Genomic DNA, 23,610 nt, shown 5'->3' on the forward strand with positions numbered 1-23,610 from the left:
TTCTAGGGTTCTTCTTCTTAGGTTTGGGGATAATGCCTTTGAAGGGGATAATGCCTTTGAAGATGCTGTGGGTCAATTGACTAAGCTTAGACAGTGGATTGGAGTTCTGTCAAAATATACCAAGAAAAGTTTGAGGAATTGGCAAACAAAACCACAGGTCTCACAGAAGAATTCTTCATTAGTTGTTTTGTTAGTGGTTTAAAGGAAGAGATCAAAGGGGGAGTCCAAATGTTCCAGCCCAAAACCATTTCACAGGCCATGGGGCTGGCTAGGTTGCAAGAAGAGACCTTGGAAGCCTTGAACAAGAAGAATAGAGGACCTTTGAGATTTTTTTTTCCTTCTACTGGAGCACCAACCAGAACATATGAACCCACAACTAAACCCACAGAAGTAGTGGGTATGGTTAAAAAGTTTACTCCAAAAGATTTTGAAGAAAAAAGAGCCAAAGGGGCTATGTTTTGAATGTGATGAAAATTATTATAGGGGACATGTGTGCAAGAAAAAATAACTTTTCATGTTAGAAGTTGAAGAAGAGGAGGATGTTTTTGAAGAAGCCCTCCATTCCTATCAAGTAATCACGTCGACGAGGAGTTTCGAAGCGAGGTAGTGGCTGTACAGTTTCGTTCGTCGCTCGACTTGTTCGATGATCCAGTTCTTTCGGTCGAATGTCTGATCGAATAGGTGCTCTGCTGTCGTCATCTTTCAGAGCGAAAAAGCCATGAATGCAGTGTTTGTGTGTGTGTGTGTGTGAGAGAGAGAGAGAGAGAGAAGTAAACTAATAATCGCCCCCCCCCCCCCATGTCAGGCCCCCCTGACACGGCCCTCCTTCCCCTTTTACCCTCTCTCTCTCTCCCTCCCTCCAAGCACTTTCTCTCTTATTTGATTTTTTTTATAAAATTTTAAATACTAATAACTTGTTTTTCAAGTATTTTTTTAATAAATTTTATATTTTTAAAATCTACTCAACGAAATCTATCAAACAAACCTAATATTGATGGTAAAATAATATAAAATGGAAAAATTATATTTTTTACGTAGTCTAAACTGTCTAAAAAGGTTGAAAAATATGTTCCAAATTTCAATTCGTTTTTACGTAGTTTAATTATGACCATTTAAGATAAAATGAGCAGAAAACTAAAATCTTTCCACCGGTTCAAACAGATTGAAATTTGGAACACTTAATTTTTTTAACATTTTTAGACAGTTTATATATTAAAAAATATAGTTAAAAAATTAAGTGTTCCAAATTTAAATCCGCTTGAACCGGTGGAAAGATTTTAGTTTCCTGATCATTTTATCCTAAATGACCATAATTAAATTTTGACTCTAGGACTCTCGTTGATAAGCCCTAAGTGATATTTGATTCTAAGAGACCAAAAATTCATTATGACCATTTAAGATAAAATGAAAAAAAAAAAAAAACAAGATCTTTCCACCGATTGAACTAGATTGAAAATCGGAACACTAAAATAATTTTAAATAAATAAAAAAGAAAAAAGATACAGAGTATAAATATTATTAATTAAATAAAAAAATAACAAAAAATAGGTTCTCCGTATTTTTGGAATGAAAAGGTTACAAAATTAAAGTTGAAAGTTGGAAAAAAATTAATCGCACCATTGGTTGAAAGTTGCAACAGTTGGCCAGTTTGAAGTTGGAAAAAAATTAATTGCACCATTGGTTGAAAGTTCTTCTGAACTCACATCATTTTTTTCAGATCAACAGGACCCTGCATTGATAGCGTTGGTTGAAAGTTAGACCTGCAACATTTTTCAATGTTACCCATTGCAAAATCGACACTAGCACCCATATATTCAGTTGCCTGTATATTTACTTGTGTATGTCTTGACCTATATATATGTCTTGACCTATATAAAGTAAATTTAAGTGAATTCAACATACATAATTTATTTGAAAACTCAAATCTAGAAGTTTCAAAAAATGAAGGACAAAAAAAAAAGAAAATATATTGGGCCCAAAATAATTATTTAATATTTCATATTCAATATTAGACTTGTTTGATAGATTTCGTTGAGTAGATTTCAAATATATAAAATTTATTTAAAAAAATACGTGATTTCAACATTTTCAGACAGTTTATATATTAAAAAATATGATTAAAAAATTAAGTGTTCCAAATTTCAATCCGTTTTGAACAGGTGAAAATATTTTATTGTTCTGATCATTTTATCCTAAATGGTCATAATTAAATTTTGACTCTAGAGCTCTCGTTTTTTAACCCTAAAAGATATTTGATTCTACGACTTTGTTAGGGTTAATCAACGAGAGCCCCATATTCAAAATTTAATTATGACCATTTAGGATAAAATGATCAGAAAACTAAAAAAATTTCACTGGTTCAAACGGATTGAAATTTGGAACACTTAATTTTTCAAACTCTTTATACATTTTAAACTACCACAAAAATATAATTTTTCTGTTTTACATTATTTCACCATCGATATTAGGCTCGTTTGATAGGTTTCGTTGAATAGATTTCAAATATATATAATTTATTTTTAAAAAATAGGTGAAAAAAAAATTATTAGCATTTATAATTTTATAAAAAAATAAAATAAGAGTGAGAGAATACGGGGAGAGAGAGAGAGAGTATGAGTAAAACGGAAAAATTTGATGGGCCGGTGTCAGACCCCCCTGACCGGGGGGGCAATTAACAGCTCTCAGAGAGAGAATTGGAGGGGAGAGAGAGAGAGAGTTGTTGGAGAAGAGAGAGGCAATTTGGGCTGTTTGATAATTTAGTTCGGATTGGATTTGATTTGAAATTTTGAGGAGTGTGTTGGAGTCTACCCGGATTGCTTGCCGTGGATCCGGGTCCTCTAGACCCGGAAATATGAAAAAAAAGGTCCGATAAAAGGCAGTACTACTAGTGGTAATTTGTGGATTAATTAACAAACAGTCCTTAATCTCCTTGGATGGTCTTATTATCAAGAGAAAATACCAAGAGATTAACCGCAATATCAAACACCAAGGTTCGATCCTTAAGATCGCCCTGTAACGAAGTAAATTTTTGTGACTTTCCTAGTTTTCGGATCAAAAGGAGATTAGTTGAACTGTCCGTAAATTGGGCTGAGCCCTAACCAGCGGGAAAAAAAAATACGATAACGAATGAAGTCCCGTTCTGCTAAGATTTTTTTTTTTGAAATACTTATTGTTCGTTTTACCAGATAAGTCATTCTCTTACACTAAATCACCTTAAATTCAAAAAATATATATTTAAATAAGTACTTAGAAAAATAAGTAGGAGTACTTATTTTCTAGGGGTGATACCGGTCCGGTTTCGACCGGTTTGGGTGTATTCTTCAGTCGAAACCAGTTATCCTGTTTGAAATTTTTAGAAACCGAAACCGGTTGAAATAAACCAGTCCGGTTTCGATCGGCTCAACCGATTTCGGTTCGGTTTATCCGGTTTTCATTCATGGTCTATATTTTGGGCCCAATACATCAAAAAATTTACAATTCAATCCATAAAAATATCGACCAAAAATCTATAATTCAAACCTTTTTTTGGGCCCAACAAAAAAGGATCAATTTTGAGCCTAATACATTAAAAAAAAACCCATAAAAACATAATTAAGCCAATAAAAACAATTTTTATATAATAAATATATTTATTAGACGAATATACACCACAAAATATCAACCAAAAACCTATAATTCAACCCCTCCCCTATGTTTATATATATATATATATATATATATATATGTATATATATGTATGTATATATTATACATATATATAACCGGTCCGGTTTCAACCGATTTTTTGAACATATAAACCGGATCGAAATTATTTTTCCGGTTTATAAAATTTTATAAACCGAAACCGGATCGAAATTATTCAACCGATTTAAAAATTTCGATCCGGTCCAATTTTTCCTGTTTTAATCGATTTTCCGGTTTCGAGTAACAGTCCTATTATTTTCCTTATCAATTATCCATTTGCAGGATGACCTCCAACTGTTTAAATTAAGACACATAACCCCCTGAAAGTTTACAGATCAATATGACTGGAAGTTGTTAATGAAATGTCTAATTTCGCATTTCATCCTTTATCCCCTGCCCCTTGCGTGATTTCTTTCCAAACTGTAGACCACCGTCTATTGTTCATATGAGTTATAACCGCGTCGTGCAACGACCAATTGTATTACTAAAAGTTTAACCTTCACATCATGGTCGTAGCATCGTACACATACAATATTTTCAACTTAGCAATAGTTATCTCTTTAAACAAGACTAAACATATACGTACACTGTCGTTCATACATACTCTCAATTACTGCTTAAACAACGTCAGTAGTTTGAACTTGACCATCTCAGTAACCATCCGAAGATCACCTAACCATTAGCTCAACCTCTACCACCACTCAAAGTAACCGACCTTATCATCATCACAAAACCCAAAATCAAACTCATTCACCGTGATTGTAATGGTAATAGTCTTAAAGCCATTAATATACATCTTATAAGTCCTTTGCATACTTCCCTTTTTATCGAGGGAATTCGCCCGTGCAGTGCAAATGAATTAGTGGCTAGCCCCCTTGGGATTGGAGGCTTTAATAAAAAAAGAAAACAATAGAAAGGAGAATCTCGGCTAAACATACGAGAAAAATAATGAGGAATTTGCGTGAATGCAAGGAAAATTTATTTCTCACCATTTTCTCACAAAAACTGATGAGATTTGGTGAGAAAACATAGCAACAATTTTATTCACACAACAATTTACACAACCTCTCACATACATGTGAGACCCACACATAGTAATGTGTGTGGAGCCTACATGTATGTGAGAGATTGTGTTTGAATTGTTGCGTGAGTATTATTTTTGAAAATATAGAGTAACATCTTAGTATTTTTCCTTAAGAAATCCCTCAATCCATCCAAAGGGGCTGTTAAGTGTTTGAGTCTAAAATGAGGGGACAATTCGGAAACAGGTGATAGTTGATTTTAGAGGGCAACTCGGAAAATAGGCGATACTTGAAGCGAATTTATACAATTTACCCCGTCTTTAAAATCGACCATATCCCTGTTTGGCTCGCTAGAAAATTGTATTTTCCCAGGAAAGTTATCCCATCTTTAGGGTTCCCGCCAAGTGAAATCTGACGCCTCACGGGCCAACAATGTCCGGTTAGCTCTATCTCTGGACTCTGTATGTAATAATTTGAATGTTTATACAACAAAGGAAACTATCACTGGAAATACGTATTGCGAATTTTCGCTCGCGAGAATTTCTAGTTTCTGTATTCATGTTTTCCAAGGAGGACAAACACTGTTATCTCGGATCTTGGAAAAAACACTGTTATCTCGTTTGTCGGTTGTTATTTGAATATGAACTGAAGGATTGAGCTGCATTTTTTTTTTTTGAATAACCGGATGTTTGGGTCAGTTTGCGCACGCCTCGATTACTTCCGGGGGTGGTCGCTGAGCTGCAAGTTTTGTTGCTAAGACTATTATAATTGTGTTCTGTCTTTTAGGTAACGTAAATATTGGACTGCCCTCGGATAAGTTATCTTTTCGACCTTTGGAACCCGTGGAACCACCCGAAACACAAACGATGTAAGTTTACTCAGTTAAATGCCCGCGATTGCTTTCACATTGTTTCTGCATTTCTGTTCGCTGGTGATTTAATGGGAGTTTGATGTATTGCTGCCTCAACATATTATTTGTCTGTTTGAGTCTTTCTTTCAATAGCAGGGACAAAACTTACATAGTTTTAGTATCAACCGGAAGCTTTAACCCTCCTACTTATATGCATCTGCGCATGTTTGGTACGTGGTTCCGAGACCTTGATTTACCTTTGCGTTTTAGTGTGTTCCAGTCAAGCTATTCTGTTATTGTATTATGGTACTTGTGCTAAAGCCAAGGCCTCCTAATATGGATTGTTCTGTAAAGCTGGATTCAAGTAAGCATCTTGAGCAAACAATATTTCCTTGAAACACTTTTCCTAGTATTATCTTCCAGCAGTGATAGATCTCTCGGAGCATGTACTTTAGTCTGTAGAAAATTTTCCCGTTTTGCTCAGTCAAAATATCCAATGCACGAGGAAAACCTTTCTTAAATATGTTCTTTTGCTGTCTGGAAACACTGAGAAACAAATCTCTAACGGACATATGATGATCAAGTCAAACACTGAGATACTAAACTATAAGTCCAAGTTTTGAACTAATGATTTGGTCTCCCTCTGACTCTTGGCTAGAAACTGATTGTTTTGACTTGATTTATAGAACACATGACTAATTGTTTTCCAGATGTTTTAAGTTTGTTTAACTAGTGTACCTTTACGCTTAGAGCTGGCAAGGGATGCACTAAAGCTCGAAGGCTTCGATGTCATTGGAGGTTATATGTCACCTGTGAATGATGCCTACAAGAAAAGGGTATGTCATGCTGTGTATTGATTTATATCCTTCCTAAAATTATTTTGAGTGATTGGCACGTGAACAACATGGACACTTCACTTCGTTTGAACCTAAGACAGTAACGCGGGAGCCAAAATTAAGATAACTGCAACCCACATCATCTGAAGGATAAGGAACAAAAGTCTCGAAAAAGAAAGGTTAAAAAAGAAGACAAAACAGGAGTAGGCAGTCTCCGTAGAGCTGAACAACTACAGGAGTTCACTGACAAGGGTTAGCCAATGACAATCAGGTTCACCACTCCTACTTATGTGCTCCAGATTACCAATGTAGACTTCCAATGTGGGATGAGTGCTGCAAGCTCCCCCACTTTGTTCCCTCCCGTCCTTGCGAGGGGTTTGAGCCTAAAGTTGCCAACACAAAGGTTATTCTCTAAAATCCTCACAGCCCCCAAGCGCATGCGGACGTGGACCCGGATTAGCTTTGATACCATAAGTACTAACTACGGACATTCGCTTGATAGGGCTAAGGCGATTATTGAGTTCATTTCTCTTATTCAAATACCCAACGTAAGACAACCCATCTAAACTTTCCATGCCTGGCGAGGTGCTACATTGCTCCATTATCAACTTGATAGCTCATCATCATTAGCTCTTTGCTTCTAACTCAAGAATTTAATTGAATGATTTTCCTCTCTCTCTCATTATGAAGCTTCAAACTAGCATTAGGTATACAATTTTGTTATTCTTAAAGTGATCTGCCCCTCCTTCAATCTCTGGATCCTTCTTTTCATCTCTTTAATTATGTTGTCTATTTGTTATTGGGTTTATTGTTATGTAGGATGCTTGATGGATTGTTTAGAAAATGAAAGAATCACATAGTACTTTTTCAGGCACATCAGTATGAGGGATGTAAATACTCCATTAATTTATTTGTGGAGTATTGAAGAACTCCCAAGTGGGTGGTGAGAGGCTCTCAATAATGTCACGCGGTTTAAGGTGTCCCTTATTCTTAAGTGGTGGAGCCCAGAGAGATGTTATTTCCATGTGGACTTCTTAGTACCCAGCAAACTTTAATGTATGATCAATTATAACAAGTTACGTTGCCAGATAGCAGATGTACCTGTACCAAATACTACTTCATCTCAACATTGTCAATATAAGTGGTTGCTTAAAGTGGTTATCATTATTATATAGGGCCTTATATCTGCGAAGCATCGGATTGAATTGTGTCATCGCGCTTGCAGAAGTTCAGAGTTCATAATGGTGGATCCATGGGAGGTATCATTTTCTCTCTCTGAAATTTGCAGATGACTTTTTAGAAGTTTTGGTGTTGTGAATAATTGCTTCTTCATACTCTTATGCTACTTTTACAATTTGATTGATTTTGTAAGCCCTGAGCCCTTTTTACAGGCAAATCAGAATACCTTCCAACGCACATTGACTGTATTGTGTAGAATCAAGAGTTCTTTGGTTGAGAGTGGACAGATATCTGGAGGTGAGGTTCACAGACATTTTTCGGCATTTGAGCAATCAGTCTACATGGTCGATTAATCATCTTGCAAACTGAAATTTGCTTTGAGTGAAAGGAGTTTGTTGCTTAACAGTACTTCTGTGAATATGATGATTGAAAATTTGCTGCTTTGTTTGAAACTTGATTTGCAAGTTTTGGTTTAGAGGTAGTCTCCATACCACTCATCATGCCTTTATTTCAATTACTTGGGTTTGGTTAGTCTTTTTAGGTTGTTTTGTTTTTTACATTTCAAAACATGGGTGAACCTGGGGTACTTGTTCTCTGAATGCCAACATAACTTCCTATGTATGTTAGCAAATGGAGAGTCAAACCACGTCATTATAATTCGTTTCTTACTTAACTTGCATTTCCGACATGCCATCAGTTTAAGATGCTTTCCTGATTTGAGTTGCACAGTAACATGAAGCGAAAAAGTATGTTCTTTTTTCTAATTTTATAATGGCGCACTATCTTACTATGACAGTATCTGGACCAGGGTTAGACGTCTGAATGTGTTTCTATTGTCTTCTTTGGTGGAAATATGTTGACTGCTCTTTTACCTGGTCACAGATTCCCTTAAAGTCATGCTTGTTTGTGGCTCTGATCTGCTAGAATCTTTTAGCATACCTGGAGCTTGGATTCGTGAGCAGGCAAGTTCTTGTAGCACTACGGATCAATTCAAAAAACAAAGGTTGCTTAGAGCTAAAGTAGGCACATCCCTCCTTCACTGTGCTGTGCCCGCCATGACCATTATACATGAGGAGTTTCAGATAATTTGCTTCTGATTAACAACCCTCAGAGGAGGTTGCATTACTTCAAAGCGCCATGCACCAATTGAGAAGGCTTTCTGAGGCAAAATTTTCCTTCATATGAAAAGATATAGTGGAGTATTTGAGGCTTTTTGCTAATTGGTCCACTTCCCATCTCTTGAATCTTCAGGTAATGACAATATGCAGAGATTTTGGTGTGGTTTGCATTCGTAGAGAAGGTCAAGACGTTGACAAAATCATCTGCAATGATGACATTTTAAGTGAATATAAGGTAGTTGTTGTTCCTTGTGGTGCTTTTCTTTTTTCCTTCTTCTTCTTCTTGCTTCTGCTAATCTGTTTATATGGTGCATCAATAAGTCAGATTTTGGCAGAGACTAATGCTGTGTTTGGTTTGGTTTTTGAATTTTTTTTTGAAAAATAGTAGGGGTAAAGTGGAGAGAGATAGAGAGAGAAATGTTGGAAGTAGGGGGAATCTATGGAGAATTTTTTGAAAAGTGAAGAGAACAAGGCTTAAATGTTTGTACTTCAAGGTGTCTAGTCTAATGGGATTAAACCAAGTTCTCGAATTCCATCTCCACGGGTGATGTGTTTAAAGTAAAATCATTAACAGGAATCCAGAATGTTGCCACTGGGAAAGGAACATTCCTTAGTGATTTTCCATTACCAAGACATACAGTACATAGTTACTCCTTGATCATTGTCTTATATCTTGCTTTCTTCTTTGCAAATTTCTGCAGAATAACATCAAAGTTGTGAACGAAATTGTACCAAATCAGATCAGTTCAACAAGAATAAGGTAAATGGATTTCGCTCACTCACTGAAAGGAGAAGAAAGAGGGAGTTGATTGTTTCTTAAGTTGACATGGATGAGGGGCTGACTTCTACTATTTTTTTATGTGTACCAGGGATTGCATTTTGAGTGGTTTGTCAGTAAAATATCTAACATCTGATGAAGTGATTGATTACATCAAACAACACCACCTCTACTCAAACTCCATGGTGTTGTGATGATCCGCAGGCATCTACAATTGGTATCTTGCACAGCACAACAGGTTTGCATATCTTTGCTTCCAATATAGTAGGCATTTTTTGGAGCACTTGTAATAATAGTACCTTTGAAAGGCCATCATTAGACACTAAAAAATAACATAGTTCAAGGTGCTTTTTGATAAATTTCTGCACTTTAGCAAATCATTCACGGCTGTTCGTTGAGTTTATAGGCCTTCGTTCCTTACTTCTTACTTATTTTCCATTGTCTTATTATCAGTTTCTCACTGCCATTACCAAAATAAGGGCATTGAAAAAATATGCAAATCAGTTAGGGCAAACTTCACGTTGACTCAATGGTTTGGAGTTTGGACCATGTGCGGATTGCCCCCCTAACATTTGTTTATCACCACATAATCACTCTGTGTTTTGTGAACCTATTTGCATGTCAAAATTTCCATCCACGTTGACCGAATGTGTAATCCACTCGGCTTTTTGAGCCTGGGTATGACCACAATTGCTATTTTGACACAAGAACACCATTATCTATATTCAAAATTGCAAATATGCCATTCTTCTACTTCATTCATGGACTCACCCCCATAAATCCAAGAGCTCAAACCAGGTTGTGCACACCAGAACTGCAACAGCTGCACGTCAGATACGACACTAGAAGATCCTACATATGTTCTCTCCCTCTCTACCGATACTAATAATTTGCAATGACCCACATACTCTCTCTCTCTCTACACCCAATTGGTATGCATTATTGCATGATCCTACCTCTCAGCTATTCTTGATCTTACACATGCACATAATAGTCCAGATCTGGTCAGGACGTCCTGACCGGAGCTTAGGTCCGGACTTCTCCCACAGCCGTCGGATTGTGTTTTCGATGGTCCGGATGCATGGATAGTTAGTTCGCGCGAACAAAATATCCTTGCATCTGGACCATTGAAAACACAATCCAACGGTTGAGATCATGGTCCGGACCTAAGCTCCGGTCAAAACGTCCTGACCAAATCTGGACTCATGCACATAAATATTCATCTACAAAGTGGGATAGCTCATATCTATTAACCGGTGGATTTAGAGATTAATAAATGCAGAACATAAGATACAATATATGCAAATTTAGTAAGTCAGGAAACCAAACTCAGCCTTGTGTTCCAATCAATTGGGGTCAGAAATAATACAAGCTCGGTGCTCGGCCCAGAACGGATGTTGATCCAATTGTGAGATTCGCGTTACTATCTCTTCTTTCGGCTACATGAATCTTATTTTTCTAGTGAGCTCTGTCTAGGGCTACCTCTTCACTTAGATTTAGAAAGCTCAAGTCCTTTCGTATCACGGTATCCATAGTCAATTTAGGTCTTCCTCTTCCCCTAGCCCGACTATCCACTACTATCATGTCACTCTTCTTGAGAACTGCGTTTGCAGGTCTACGGTAAATATGTCCAAACCACCTTAATCTATTTTCTCTCAACTTATCCTGTATGGGCGTGTTTGATTGCAGATTTCGTTTTGGGGGGATTCGTAATGAGGTGGGATTAGAATTGGGATTGAGAATGAGGTGGGATTATTAATGAGAGGATGAATTATTTATTCATGTTTGTTTTGCATGGGATTCGGATTGAGAATGAGGTGGGATTGTAACTAACATGTTTGTTTTGGCTAGGATTAGGATTGGGATTGGGATTGGGATTGAGGTGAGATTTTAAGTTTTGTCATCACCAATCCCATAGGATAGGATTGGTAATAACACCCCCCCGCCCCCCCCCCCGGGTTGGCTAATCCCATCAATTGGGGGGATTGCTCATCCCATGGGATACCTAATCCACCCCAACAAAATCAAACCAAACACATTATTCTTGGTCCAGACCACTCTCGTTATCCCATCCCATGGCCCAAGCGGGCTATCAAACAGGGCCTATAGGTACAACTCCTACCGCCCCACAAATAATTTGTTTCTAATTCTTTCACTCGTGGTCTTACCACACATCCACCTCAACATCCTCATTTTAGCTACACTCATCTTACTCTCTTGTTGCTTCTTGATAGGTCAACACTCCGTCCCGTATAGCATCGTTGGTCGGATAACAGTTTTGTAAAATTTCCCTTTCAATTTGTTAGAGTGATTCAATCAATGTTACTAGTAGATAGACATTCAGCTATATGTATTTTAATGGCTACATATAAATATGACTGGGCATACATTTATGTGTGTGTGTGTGTGTGTGTGTGTGTGTGTATCATATGTATATATAGCTCATTAGATTCACAAAAGAGGACAAGGGTAGTAAAGTACATGTACAAGTTCTGCTAACAGTGTAAGCAGTGCACATTGGTCCACAAAGCACACTGTAGTTATGTGGTGATAAACAAACGTACGTCAGGGGACAATCCATGCATGTCCAAGCCACAAGGGGTCAAAGTGAAGTTTGCCAAATAATTTATATAAAGCACATGTGATGAAGATATGGTCCTATCAATCGAAAAGGAGAAGAATCCAATTTCTGTCCAGTTGGAGTGAAAACTAGATGTGTGTTGCCAGCACCACATTGCCAATTTGATGACCCAACCCCTTAATCTTTCCAATGTAGATCATTTGTGAAAAAAGTCATATCCGTGTGGTTATTATAGCTAATATTCCCTCCGTCCCAATTTTATAGTCCCTCGTTCTATTCTAACCGGATAAAAAATTAGTTATATCTTTAAATTGGTAACGAATTTTATATCCAATATGGATCTTGTTTGATATACCTCGATTAGTTCTATAATACAATGTTTTTATAATCAATTAAAAAGTGGCACGAACTCCAAAAGGGACTCTTAAATGGGGACGGAGGGAGCAATAAAAAGGGCAACCCAATGCACGAGTCCTGTTATTGCAAGTTCTTGAGAAGGGTTGGATGCATACAACCTTGTCCCCTCAAGTAGAGGTTGTTTCGTGACTCGAACTCATCATGTGACCCCACAGTCATATTAGGGCAACCTTACCATGTGATTTTGAGACATGTTTTGTGCAATGTACTAGGGCTGTGAAATGAATGAAGCTGCTTGAACTTGAATTGCATTGGATTAGCTAATAATTTAAGATTGGAAGTGTATTGAAGCTTGTTAATATTGTTCTTGGGCACGTTGAACTTATACGTACTACTAGACTGATCATATATACATAAAAAGCTTACATATATACAAGGGGGAACACCTTTTTTGTAACGTACAAATTAATGCATTTATAGCCATTACATGAAAGACAAATTTGGAAATGTAATTTAGGTAATGCATTCATATTCATTGAATGTGGGGTAGTTCACAATCCCAAAAGAGTTGTGCATTTGAGATTTTAGCTTGTGTAGAAACTTGGATATGGGACATCAAAATTGGGATGGTGGGATTACGGTGCTTTTTTAAAGCAACATCACTCTGTCTTATAAGGAACAACAGAGCCTGCTGCCCGTATTGGGTATCAGCAACCCCAAATGGAATTGAATAAACAACTATTGTGTTGAGCCCAACCCCATTCAGACTGGTTCGAGTCAAGTGATATAAAAGTTGACTAGTATTTGTCTCCACACATTTTTTAGTACGGTTAACTTTAAAAGACCATGTCAACAATAATCCAGTACGGTAATAAGTTCTCAAGATACGTAACGGCAAGGTTATTTATTAGCAAATTTCCAAATCGATTTCGTTGTTCCCTTTCCACATAAAGAGATTCAGTGTACATAATTTATCTGGAACCGTCCAAATATTGGAGATTGAACGGTATATTCGCCTTCCTAAACCCAGCAACCATTTGTTGTACTTTGTCTAGCAGTACAACGGGAAAAAGCAGACCGTTATTCTGTCGATTTCTCAAGTACTAAAAGTGACTTTTTGTAGTTATTTGTCTACCAAATTTCAAACTAAATCATTGGAAATTTGAAGAAGGGAAATAGAAAGCAATACATCTTAACATGCACTCAGTACCAGTATCGCCTGCAGTTGGATGTCTGGGATTATCTCTTCCTGAACTTAAATTTTAGGATATTATGTGTCTTAAAGTTGGGTATGGGGACAGAGATATGTCCTCGACACTCATTTAGCATTTGTAAACTATTGTAAATATATGCTGAGAACAAATTCCTAGGAAACTGAATGGATTATGGAAAATATGCAAATTTGACTCTCGGTCCATGTGTAAGGTTAGAAATGTTTCTTTTCTACCTAATGAGAGCTTCTTTTTGTCCGATTATCATAAAAATTAGAGGATCAAATAGTAAATTATCTAACTTGGGTGCTTACATACATTATAAGAGTCCATGTAGTTTAGATAGTGGTTAGTGATTGGCTAAAAAATTCTAAAACTTGATTATAACGGTGTTGGAACTGATTGTTCATGATTTGATTCAAGTTTTGGAAGAGAAATAGAGGTTGCTTCAAGGGCATTTAATTGAGGATAATGAAGTTTGTTAAGGTAGAGACATAAGCCATAAATAAGTGGTGAGAAGTGCACCTCTCCAAAAGTTTAAATTGTTGATTTTTGCAACTATGCAGTAAGCTTTAATAAATATCATTTACCAAAAAAAATATCATTAATGAGTCAAAAGTATAGTTTCTTTTTCCTTTTTTCTTCTTTAGCACAGGTAAAAATGTAACTGCAAATATCGGTTGGACATTGTGCCTTGTCTAGATTGTTATCATCCTCATTAAATACGGATTTACCTTGTGATACAAAAGCGCACACGAAAAGAACCTTTGTCCTCTAGTGCGGATATTCGCTTTGAGTTCTATAGATTCTTTTGCTAGTTTCACATAGTAGGAGAGAATAAAAGGAACTTAGAGGAGAAAAGGAGTTGAAGAGAAAATCTTTAGAAGTGGAGTCCGAAAATGGAACAAGGAAAAGGCTCACAAAGTGGACATAGAAACCCAAGATCAAACTCTGGTAAAGTCACCTTCAAATAATTTTTCGACTGCTATCCTGCACATCATAACTTCTGTTAGATACATACAACTGTTTGATGCATGAGCATCCATGTGTGTAGGGTTACTAGCTATTTTGATTCACATGGGCAAGGATCTTGAATGCCGAGGATATTTTTTTCATCTACTTGGTCATTTGATTTTTTTGATCACTTTTGCTGTTCTACGAAATCTTTGTCTACTTTTATCAATAATTTGCAAGGGGATAGATGATCTCAGCAGCCTCTGCGCATCCTTAGGTGTTTGAATGTGGTGGTCCACTTGGAAGAGCAAGTGCAAATCATGGAACCCCCATTCATTTTGAATTGAATCTTCTCTTCTTTTTTTCCCCTCTGGTTCATGCAAGAGAGAGAGAGAGAGAGAGAGAGAGAGAGAGAGAGAGAGAGAGAGAGAACACAAAATCTCTTAAAACGGATCGGACTCTTGTTTTCTCCCACTCTCCACAGATGTATTTGTTGGTAATTCACTGCGTATAAAATGAAACAGATTCAGTTCTTTGCGTTTATCATCTCTCTTATCTGAGTTTGTTTCAGTTGTACACTTCTGAAGTCTGAAATTTGTGTCTTTATTCGTGTAAACGCATAACGTCAGGTATAAAGCTAAAGTAATTAAGAAATCGTCCTTTTTTAGTAGTTGGTGGGAATGCAAAATCTGTCTTCATGTGTTTTCTGATGGTGGAAAGGACAAAATCTGTCTTCATGTGTTTTCTGATGGTGTTTTCTTCTTCTTCTTCTTCTTCTTCTTCTTCTTCTGCTGCTGCTTCTGCTCTCTCTCTCTCTCTCTCTCTCTCTCTCTCTCTCTCAACCGCAGTCAATGCAAGGTCAAGTTTCCTTTTGTAGTTCTCTCTTTCCCTGCTTTTTTTTTTTTTTCCCCTCTTTTTTTCTCATTTCATCCTTCAGTTATTTTTCCAAGGCAAGTGGGGAGAGCCAAATTACTATGAGATGTATGCTTTTCAAACATGCACTTGGAGAGAACTTTTGGATATATTTAGTTGCACCCTACCCACTAAGCTATTCTGTTTTCTTTGACGTTTTTTGTTATGATATGTTTTTGTGAAATTTATCCTTGTAATAATGGGACAGTAGCAGGGATATGGGCGCTGCAGATGGAAGTTTCTTGTGATTGTGCAGTCTCCTTATCTCATGTGCAACTTGTTCTCCCTCATAGGTTGAATACCCCTATTTGTGTCTCGTTTGCGTCACAATCACTGTCACTGCATTTTTCCTCGGGGCTTGTTCTCTGCGGTCTGCCCTGAGTCTTCAAAAAGTGTAATGTCTGTCCGATATGACTGCATCTTTCTTCCGCCTCCCACTTGATTTTATTACCCACGTTTTTTTGGTCTGTAATCACTTGAAACTAGTCGTTTTGGATGAGTAGATTTAATTATTAAGGATTTGAGTTTGAAATCTATTGAAATGGAAACTAAGGTAGATTCATAAGTTACATGTCAAATATGGTCATTTTTGGAATAGCTTCTATAATTATAGTCAGTTTATTCAAATCTTTTGAGCTGGAACTTCGCAATCTATTGTTAAACTGTAAAATCCTTAACAGGAACAAAAGATTTCCACATTTGTTTCGGCACTGTTTTGTAATTCATTAGTTACTCTTCTGATGTCTACCTTTTGACAGTGGTTAATCCAGTCGAGCAACAGCAACAACAGCAGTCATATACAGCCCCAGAGAACACCCACGACCAGGACTACTATGTGCCGACAGCCAACATCACCAGAGTCATGCGTCGGGTCCTACCGCCGCAAGCCAAGATCGCCGATGACGCCAAGGAGACAGTTCAACAATGTGTTACCGAGTACATCAACATGATCACGAGTGAGGCGAACGACCGTTGCCACCGCGAGGGGCGCAAGACCATCACTGCCGACGATATTCTGTGGGCCATTGAAAGGTTGGGCTTCGACAACTACGCGGGTCCCCTGAGTCTCTTCCTCGACCGGTTCCGCGATGCGCAGAGGCAGTGGAGCGAGGAGAGCAGAGAGCGTCTCGGCAGTCGTGTGGCGCATTCCAGGCGGCTTCCTCCTCCTACTTATGGACTGCTACCGCCGCAGGGGGATGGTTCCGGTATTTCTAGTGACAATGCTGGTGCAGGCAGCAGCTCCTCTACCAGCCAGGGTGGAGCCGCTAGCTTTGGTCCCTATGCTCAGTTCAAACGCTAGTTGTGGGCATGTTAGTGCCCAGTAGAAGAAATGATGGCTAGAACTATGTTGGGTGACTTCTTTTAATAAGTACTGTATGTCCCTATGCTCACTTCTTCTCTTGAAGTTATGTATTTGTCTAATTTCCAAAAATAAAATTGTCTATGTTTAAAGACAAATGTGACTAAACCATGCACTTACAGTTAGAAAGGCTAGTTCCGATCCCGTTTCACATCTATTTTGATGATCGGATTCATTCGTATTGTCTCTTTGAGTACAATAGTCATGTGAAAAATTAAGTCTGTTGAAAACCGAATAATATCTTATCAAAGCACAGTTATAGTGGGAAAAAAAAGGGGGCTCTTCAAGTTGTAATCAAGTGTGCCCAACTCAGTTGTTTCCATATAAATGTGCTTCGATTAGGTATTATTTGGTGTCGGATTGAATTGATATCGTGTGTGACTATTGTAATCCGCAAGCTCTACAATTTGAACGAATCCGATCATTAAAATAGGCCCTAGACGCGAAACGTGGTCGAAACTGGCCTGACCGTGCGGGGTGCAGTTTTTCCCCAAACGGCATTGAAGCCGTTTTCTACCGTTATTATTAGGTCAATATGATTATGATTATCTTATAATCCTGCACGGCATGACTGCACGGGTGTACTTGGTGTTTATTATTAGTTGCATGTGGACATGGTAATCCCCTTGCAATTAAGTTCTCTTTGTTTGACATCCTCACCTTATGAATTTCATACTCTTTGTATTGCTAGTCTAACTACATTTCTTAAAGAAAATCTCCAAAAGAGAAGTATGTGAACCACTATGAAATAATTACACAACAACGATTCAACTTGCAAACTGGCCCAGTTGGTTGAGTGCTTTTTTTGATCGGCATTTGGTTGAGTGTTTGCTTACAAGTTACAAGTATATCAAATTCTTTTAATTCAGTCCCTTTCGAATCATTCAAACATCACCATGATGAACTATTCGATGAATGACTTGTATTATTCCAACAGTATGATTTGCTATTAATTGAAGATTGAAATTTACGTATCTTTGTACCAAACATGTACCTTTTATGCAAGGAAATACACTCAATATTATCTCTTTCACTGTATAGCTTTATTTGTAGAGGATTTTATCGCAACTGCATCCAAATTAAAGTTTGGGTCACATGGCACACTGTGTTCTAAAAATGTTTAACCTCACTGAATTTAAGTTAAACAAGACTTGAACTCAACCATCGATCAAGACAAATCAATTAAATTACTCTTGTAGAACAACAATTTAGTGCTTGGAACCAAATATTCACATCACCCCCGAGGGATTATAACCGGATCTGCCGGTCATGTACTTCCAAATAACGGCTATATTACTCCCTATAGCCGGTAAGCACAATACCCACCACCCCCAACGGTCACCTCCCCTTCTCTCTCTCTCCTATATAACTTTCTCTCTCTCTCATTTCTTTTCCATATGTTCATCACCCAACTATCATTAGCATCTCCCTTCATCAGCCTTCTCATTTTCCGGCCACCGGAATACCCCATTACTATCATTAGCATCTCCTTCATTAGCCTTCTCATTTTCCGGCCACCGGAATATTCCATTACCACTTCCTTCTTCCCCACACACAAAAATGTCCAAACTACTTGTCATTGCACTTTTAGTGATGTCAGTGCTCGAATCCGGTACAGGGCAGGGTACCCATTCCCCTGCATCATCGCCCATTGCCACCCATTCGCCGCCGCCCGCCTCCCCGGCACCCAAATCGCCGGTGTCATCGCCGCCATCGGCCGCCACTCCCAAGATCTCCCCCTCTGCTCCTCCGGTGCACCCACCCGCGGCTCCTACCCCAGCTCCCGCTACACCAGCGAAAACCCCGGTGAGCACCCCGGCACCGGTTCCGTCTACTTCTCCGGTATCTTCGCCGCCGGCTGTAACTCCGGTGGCGGATGTCCCGGCAATCGCTGCGACCCCCACGGTCCCGGGAACACCGGCAGAGGCGCCGGAGATTTACCCATCGAGCAGTAGCCCACCAAGCCCATCGCCGGCGAGTTCATCGCCGGAGGTTGCTCAGGATTCTGCTGGTGATGCGTCGGGTTCGGGTTCCTTGAATGGTGCTCGGGTCATTTTCAGTTGTTTGGGTCTTTGGGCTGTTTTGGCCATGTAATTCATTTCATTAGTTGTTTTTGTTCATTTTCAGTTTATTCATTCATTTTCGTTATTTTGATTGTTTATCACTCTGATTTATTATTGTTTCACAGAGATTAATTTCATGATTAGATTATTGATTTTCTCTCCATTCCATTTATTGTGTCCTAACCAATTATATTGAATTTTCATTACTAGAATGGTGAATATTATCAATTTTCAAAGTTAGGCATATGAAGAGCTTTTAAAAGTACAAAAGATACACATAAGAAAAAGTTGAGTAATTTACTTGAATATAAAATGAATGACGTCAATCAGAATGTATGAATTCTAATAGGTCTTTTTGCCAAACGTTGTAGTATACAGAGAGCCCGACGTTAGACTTCAACCTCAAACCGTGGCTTTGAGGACCGTGATGATGCCCACAAGTTCTACTTTGATAATTTTTAATTCATTTTGTGAACTCCGACACATAAAAATAATTTACTCCAATATTGATGGATACTCCGAATTCTCTCATTTCCTAAAATCCAACATGCAAATTATCAACAAAAACAATTTGACCCCATAGTCATCTTCATCTGAAAAATTAGAGTATCCCATGAAAAGCAGTAGGGGCGCTCCTCATCCTATAATGTGTGGAGAGACCCCAAAGACAACATGAACTAAAGGTGTGAACAAATCTCACATTTGCCCAACACTGCCTAAATTGAGGTAAAGTTAAATTCGACCAAAAGACTGCAAACCTACACAATGGCATAAAACAGTGCCAGAACTTCATTCGGAGAAACTTAAGTTGATGGCAAACAATCCAGCAGACTAAAATAAATAAAATAATAAGCACAAATTAAAAAGCACATGCAATATATATCAAATTTGCCATATTTGCCTAACGAGTAGACAACCATATTTAGCTTCTGATTGTCAACAAAAAGCCGATTTGCATGAAAGAACAACTCTGCAAATTGTCATTTGCTAACATCCTAACAGGCAATCATGCAACTTAACTTGCGTTGTCCCAACCATACCCATACCTACAAAGCATAAAACATAAGTTCAACTTTACGTGAAAGAGATCGCAAGATCCCGGAAGCCTATGGAAGGCCATTACACATTTTCATCTAGTCATGTTTCACTTTTGACAGTCACCTCTTCACACTTCACACGTTTACCAGAAGGTTGGGTCTCATCTTTCTTAGCATCACCTTTATCTTCTTCATCGACTGCCTGATCAGCTAGTTTGGTAAGTTCGTCCTTGATCAACAGCGTTATCCAAGACTTTCTGGGAGCAAGATCCATTTCGTAACGCCCAGCTGCAAAAAGAGGAGCAACGAGAAGGATTTTTTAGTCTTTGGACACAAGGACTACAAACAAAGCACGCACAATGAAGGAAAAGGTAAGTAGGTTTTCTCCTGGGTTCAGCGTCAAGGATGGATAATAAGCTTGAGTACAGATGGTCAAACTTCGAATCCAATCCTTCTTGGTTCTCGATGGAGTTGATCTTCTTCACACCTAAGTAAAGTTCTGACCACAAGAATGCAAATGCAAGCGGGGTTTCTCACTCGTGCACATAAGAAAGGGCTCTAAATTTTGACTTTAATTTCGTTATATCACTTTCCTTTAACGCCTTTTGCACATACACCGAGAAAACAAATACTGATATGATCTATTAAGATATGAGTAACAATGCCCAGACTGATAAAGAGCAGACCTTTTCTTCCATAGAAGCTCATCCATAAGGACTGTAGGAATAACAAAACAACAGCTGGTATTTTAACCCCCACTACAAGAATGCAACACAGTGCCCAAGCTACCGAATAACACCAGCAAAAGTTTTAACGACAGACTTCATAGTCTAATAGTAATATAGTATAGAACCAACCTCAGACACTAAATTAAAAAATTTAACTCTTGTTCTGAAAGCATGAGATTTAACCCTAACGCAAAGAACAAAAATGAAGAAAGCATACCAAGTTGTTTCAGAACGTCAGTGAAGGTAGCCTGCAAATCGCAGGAAGGAAGACAACATCGCATTAGCACATCAAAATCAACAAAGAAAGAATAGAATAAGCAATTATAATAGGCACAAGAAGAAAAAGAAAAATAAACTGACTCGCTCAACACAGTAAGAAGAAAAACAAGCCGAATATACGATTCACCAAAACAAGCAAGATTACAGCTAGAACTTGCTACCCTTCTACAAGCTAAACAAGCGCAGCAAAAAAGCAATGGATTTTATGGCAATGCAACTCACTCCCGGGTCAGCACAAGGACATAACTATGGTCTCGGCAGCACTCTTAGATTTACTGAAGTGAGTCTTCATCAACCTTTATCTCACATACCTAAAATTTGTTCAGCAAAGAGACTACATATGCTCACCATCATATCCACATGCATCAGATGTACAGTAGTTCAGCCACTCTTATGAACAACAAAAGCAGAGTCAATTTCTTCACTGAAATTATTCACTAACTATAAGAAAAAGAGATCAAACTCTTACCATGCTGAAGTCAACTTCTGTAAGAATTTCGCATATCACATTCCTGAGTTCATCGTCACTTGGCCTTAATTTTGCTTCTTTGGACTTTTCTTTCACTTTTGCAGTCTTTTCCCCTTCATAAGACTAAGAAACCCTTAAGTTGATTCAAACTACTTAACCTTACCCATATCTCTATTTTTGCACTTTCTCATCAAAAGACATTCAGACTGAAATTATTTAGCGGGAGAAATCACAAATAACAAAGAAACACACATGAAAAATCTCCATAATGAAATTACAGACCCCTATTGCTGGACTTCCAATGAGCATTACAAAAGTACAAAGCACATGAAGGAGAAAAGAAAGTTCTGTCATGTAAACGATTCTGACCTGTTTTCTCCTTGGAAGCAGGTTTTTTCGGAGTTGACGACTTTTCCTTGACAGACTCGGTTTTCTTCTTCCTTGAGAATGTCTTTGGACTTGCATCAATTTCATCAACCTTGGAACGGTTCGATGAGCGATTTTGCAGGCATTCTCTTCTTCTTCAGACTCGTACCAATTTCATCGTCAACCTTGGAGTGATTCGATGACGATTTCACAGGTGTTCTCTTCTTCCTGGAGAATGTCTTTGGACTCGCATCACTGCCATCGTCAACCTTCGAGCGATTTGACGATGGTTTCACAGGTGTTCCTTTAGTGGGTGGTCTAGATTTCTTTGGAGTAGCAACTCGCTTGGTTTTTGCCTTTCCATCAGATTCCTTCTTTGCAGATGTTTTTTTATAACCTCGTTTATCTTTAACTGTATCCTCTTCAAGTTCCAACTTTCTTCGTTTTTGCCTTTGCAGCTGATTCCTTCTTTGCAGATGATTTCTTTGAACCTCGTTTGTCTTTAACTGTTTCTTTCTCAGATTCGGATCTTTCAGGAACGCCATTTGCAGTTTCCTCTTCTTCGTGTTCATCATCCTCTCTTCATCTGAATCATCTTCTGTTCTGCTACTCTGTGAGATACGCATACCAAGAATATTAATTAGTAGTGAGCTTATACATAATATATTCCTCTTTATCTTCTTTTGCTTTTATGTTTTTATCCTTAACTTCCAAGGAGAAACTACCCAAAAAAACATGCACTCTAAGATTTGGAAACCCAAGTAAGATCCAAAAGTGCAACAAAACACGGTACCTTAGCTGACCCTTTTGACATTGATGCACTCCTTTTGCCACCCCCCTTGCGCTTTTTCCCCTTGCTCGACTGGAGAATCAAGTATCAGGGTAAACCAACCTGCTCTTTTTCAGCAAGTAACTCAGTAGTTGTTGCATGAGGAGTCGACAACAAGAAGTCTAACAACTGTGTAACAATATCCTCCTGGGTGCAAAATCAAATTCATCAAAATGACAAGAAAAAAATATGCTCACTTCTTATTATGGCTTAGATGGCAATGTTAATTAATCAGTTAACCTACGACTTAAAGAAGTAGATTTGAAGTACCGTCCAAAGAGATGCAGTAACACAATCGGTTAAACTACTTGAGTGGTAGGTTATTGGCAAAAATGATCAGTATCAGCACAAGTGCATGCAATGTCTGTACTGTGGCAGCGACTGCACTTTGTGAGCTACGTTCAGTGGTCTAAAACAAGGAATTAATCGTTGGCGGGACCTATCAGATTAGGTCCAAATAAGCATATGAACAGAGCAGCAAAATTAATCAAAAAAATTCGAAATTTCGAAAGTACAAGTTGAGGATTTCAAACTTGCACGTTTGCGCCGCTCCATGAGCTGAATCGAAAGCTCACACAGTCCTACTCCCACTGGGTTTTTTTTTTTTCTCTCTCTCTCTAGTTCCAAGGATTTTCTCACACTTCGGACCTCATCCGGCTCATAATATTAGAACTCTTCATTTTGCAAAACTCGTTAAAAAGCCCTGAAAACATTCACGTTCTTGGGGTTTCTAGAACATACACCTGTTTACTCATTCCACTTCATGCCGTATAGAAACATTTTCTTTAAGACAAACGCACAAGCTTCTTACACAAACTGACAAACACGTGTCCTCTCATATTGACTTGACAATTCATGAGAGAGAGAGAAAGAGAGTGAGTGAGTGAGGGAGGGAGAGAGAGGGATATGACCGAGAGGAGAGAAGGAGAAGAGGTTGGATTGCTTGACACTCAAACTCATCACATGCACACCATCATCATGTCCTTTCATCCTAGCT

The 23,610-nt window shown here is 38.2% G+C and overlaps 4 protein-coding genes across 11 annotated transcripts; 3 read left to right on the top strand and 1 right to left on the bottom strand.

Annotated features, from left to right (window-relative positions):
* The first annotated feature begins 5,012 nt into the window (after nt 1-5,012).
* LOC131323155 (nicotinamide/nicotinic acid mononucleotide adenylyltransferase-like) lies at nt 5,013-16,976 on the top strand. Of its 8 annotated transcripts, none has more exons than XM_058354822.1 (11): nt 5,013-5,145; nt 5,493-5,574; nt 5,710-5,786; nt 6,307-6,392; nt 7,568-7,651; nt 7,784-7,868; nt 8,454-8,590; nt 8,823-8,924; nt 9,391-9,449; nt 9,559-9,684; nt 16,253-16,976. In XM_058354822.1, the coding sequence occupies exons 1-10, from the start codon at nt 5,139-5,141 to the stop codon at nt 9,659-9,661; spliced, it is 822 nt and encodes a 273-aa protein (XP_058210805.1). In that variant the 5' UTR covers nt 5,013-5,138; the 3' UTR covers nt 9,662-9,684; nt 16,253-16,976. The 8 variants fall into 8 exon arrangements, with proteins under 8 accessions (XP_058210805.1, XP_058210804.1, XP_058210803.1 ...); XM_058354821.1 differs by having other exon boundaries at nt 16,241-16,975; XM_058354820.1 differs by having other exon boundaries at nt 5,014-5,145; nt 9,559-9,705; nt 16,241-16,972.
* On the top strand, nt 14,516-16,782 carry LOC131322592 (nuclear transcription factor Y subunit B-3-like). Its single transcript, XM_058353959.1, has 3 exons — nt 14,516-14,570; nt 15,691-15,852; nt 16,241-16,782. Exons 1-3 carry the CDS (start codon nt 14,516-14,518, stop codon nt 16,780-16,782), a joined length of 759 nt encoding a protein of 252 aa, XP_058209942.1.
* Nucleotides 16,977-18,435: 1,459 nt separating the features above from the next.
* On the top strand, nt 18,436-19,037 carry LOC131322594 (classical arabinogalactan protein 9-like). Its single transcript, XM_058353961.1, has 2 exons — nt 18,436-18,932; nt 19,031-19,037. The coding sequence occupies exons 1-2, from the start codon at nt 18,436-18,438 to the stop codon at nt 19,035-19,037; spliced, it is 504 nt and encodes a 167-aa protein (XP_058209944.1).
* Nucleotides 19,038-19,766: 729 nt separating this feature from the next.
* LOC131323551 (DEK domain-containing chromatin-associated protein 4-like) lies at nt 19,767-23,300 on the bottom strand. The gene is made up of 7 exons (XM_058355402.1): nt 23,013-23,300; nt 22,578-22,757; nt 21,970-22,395; nt 21,788-21,896; nt 21,419-21,531; nt 20,888-20,918; nt 19,767-20,230 (listed from the first exon to the last, which is right to left on the bottom strand). The coding sequence occupies exons 2-7, from the start codon at nt 22,596-22,598 to the stop codon at nt 20,043-20,045; spliced, it is 888 nt and encodes a 295-aa protein (XP_058211385.1). The 5' UTR covers nt 22,599-22,757; nt 23,013-23,300; the 3' UTR covers nt 19,767-20,042.
* Between the last annotated feature and the right edge of the window lie 310 nt (nt 23,301-23,610).

The sequence above is a fragment of the Rhododendron vialii genome, chromosome 4a, assembly GCF_030253575.1.
Source record: "Rhododendron vialii isolate Sample 1 chromosome 4a, ASM3025357v1".
Classification (NCBI taxonomy): Eukaryota; Viridiplantae; Streptophyta; class Magnoliopsida; order Ericales; family Ericaceae; genus Rhododendron; species Rhododendron vialii.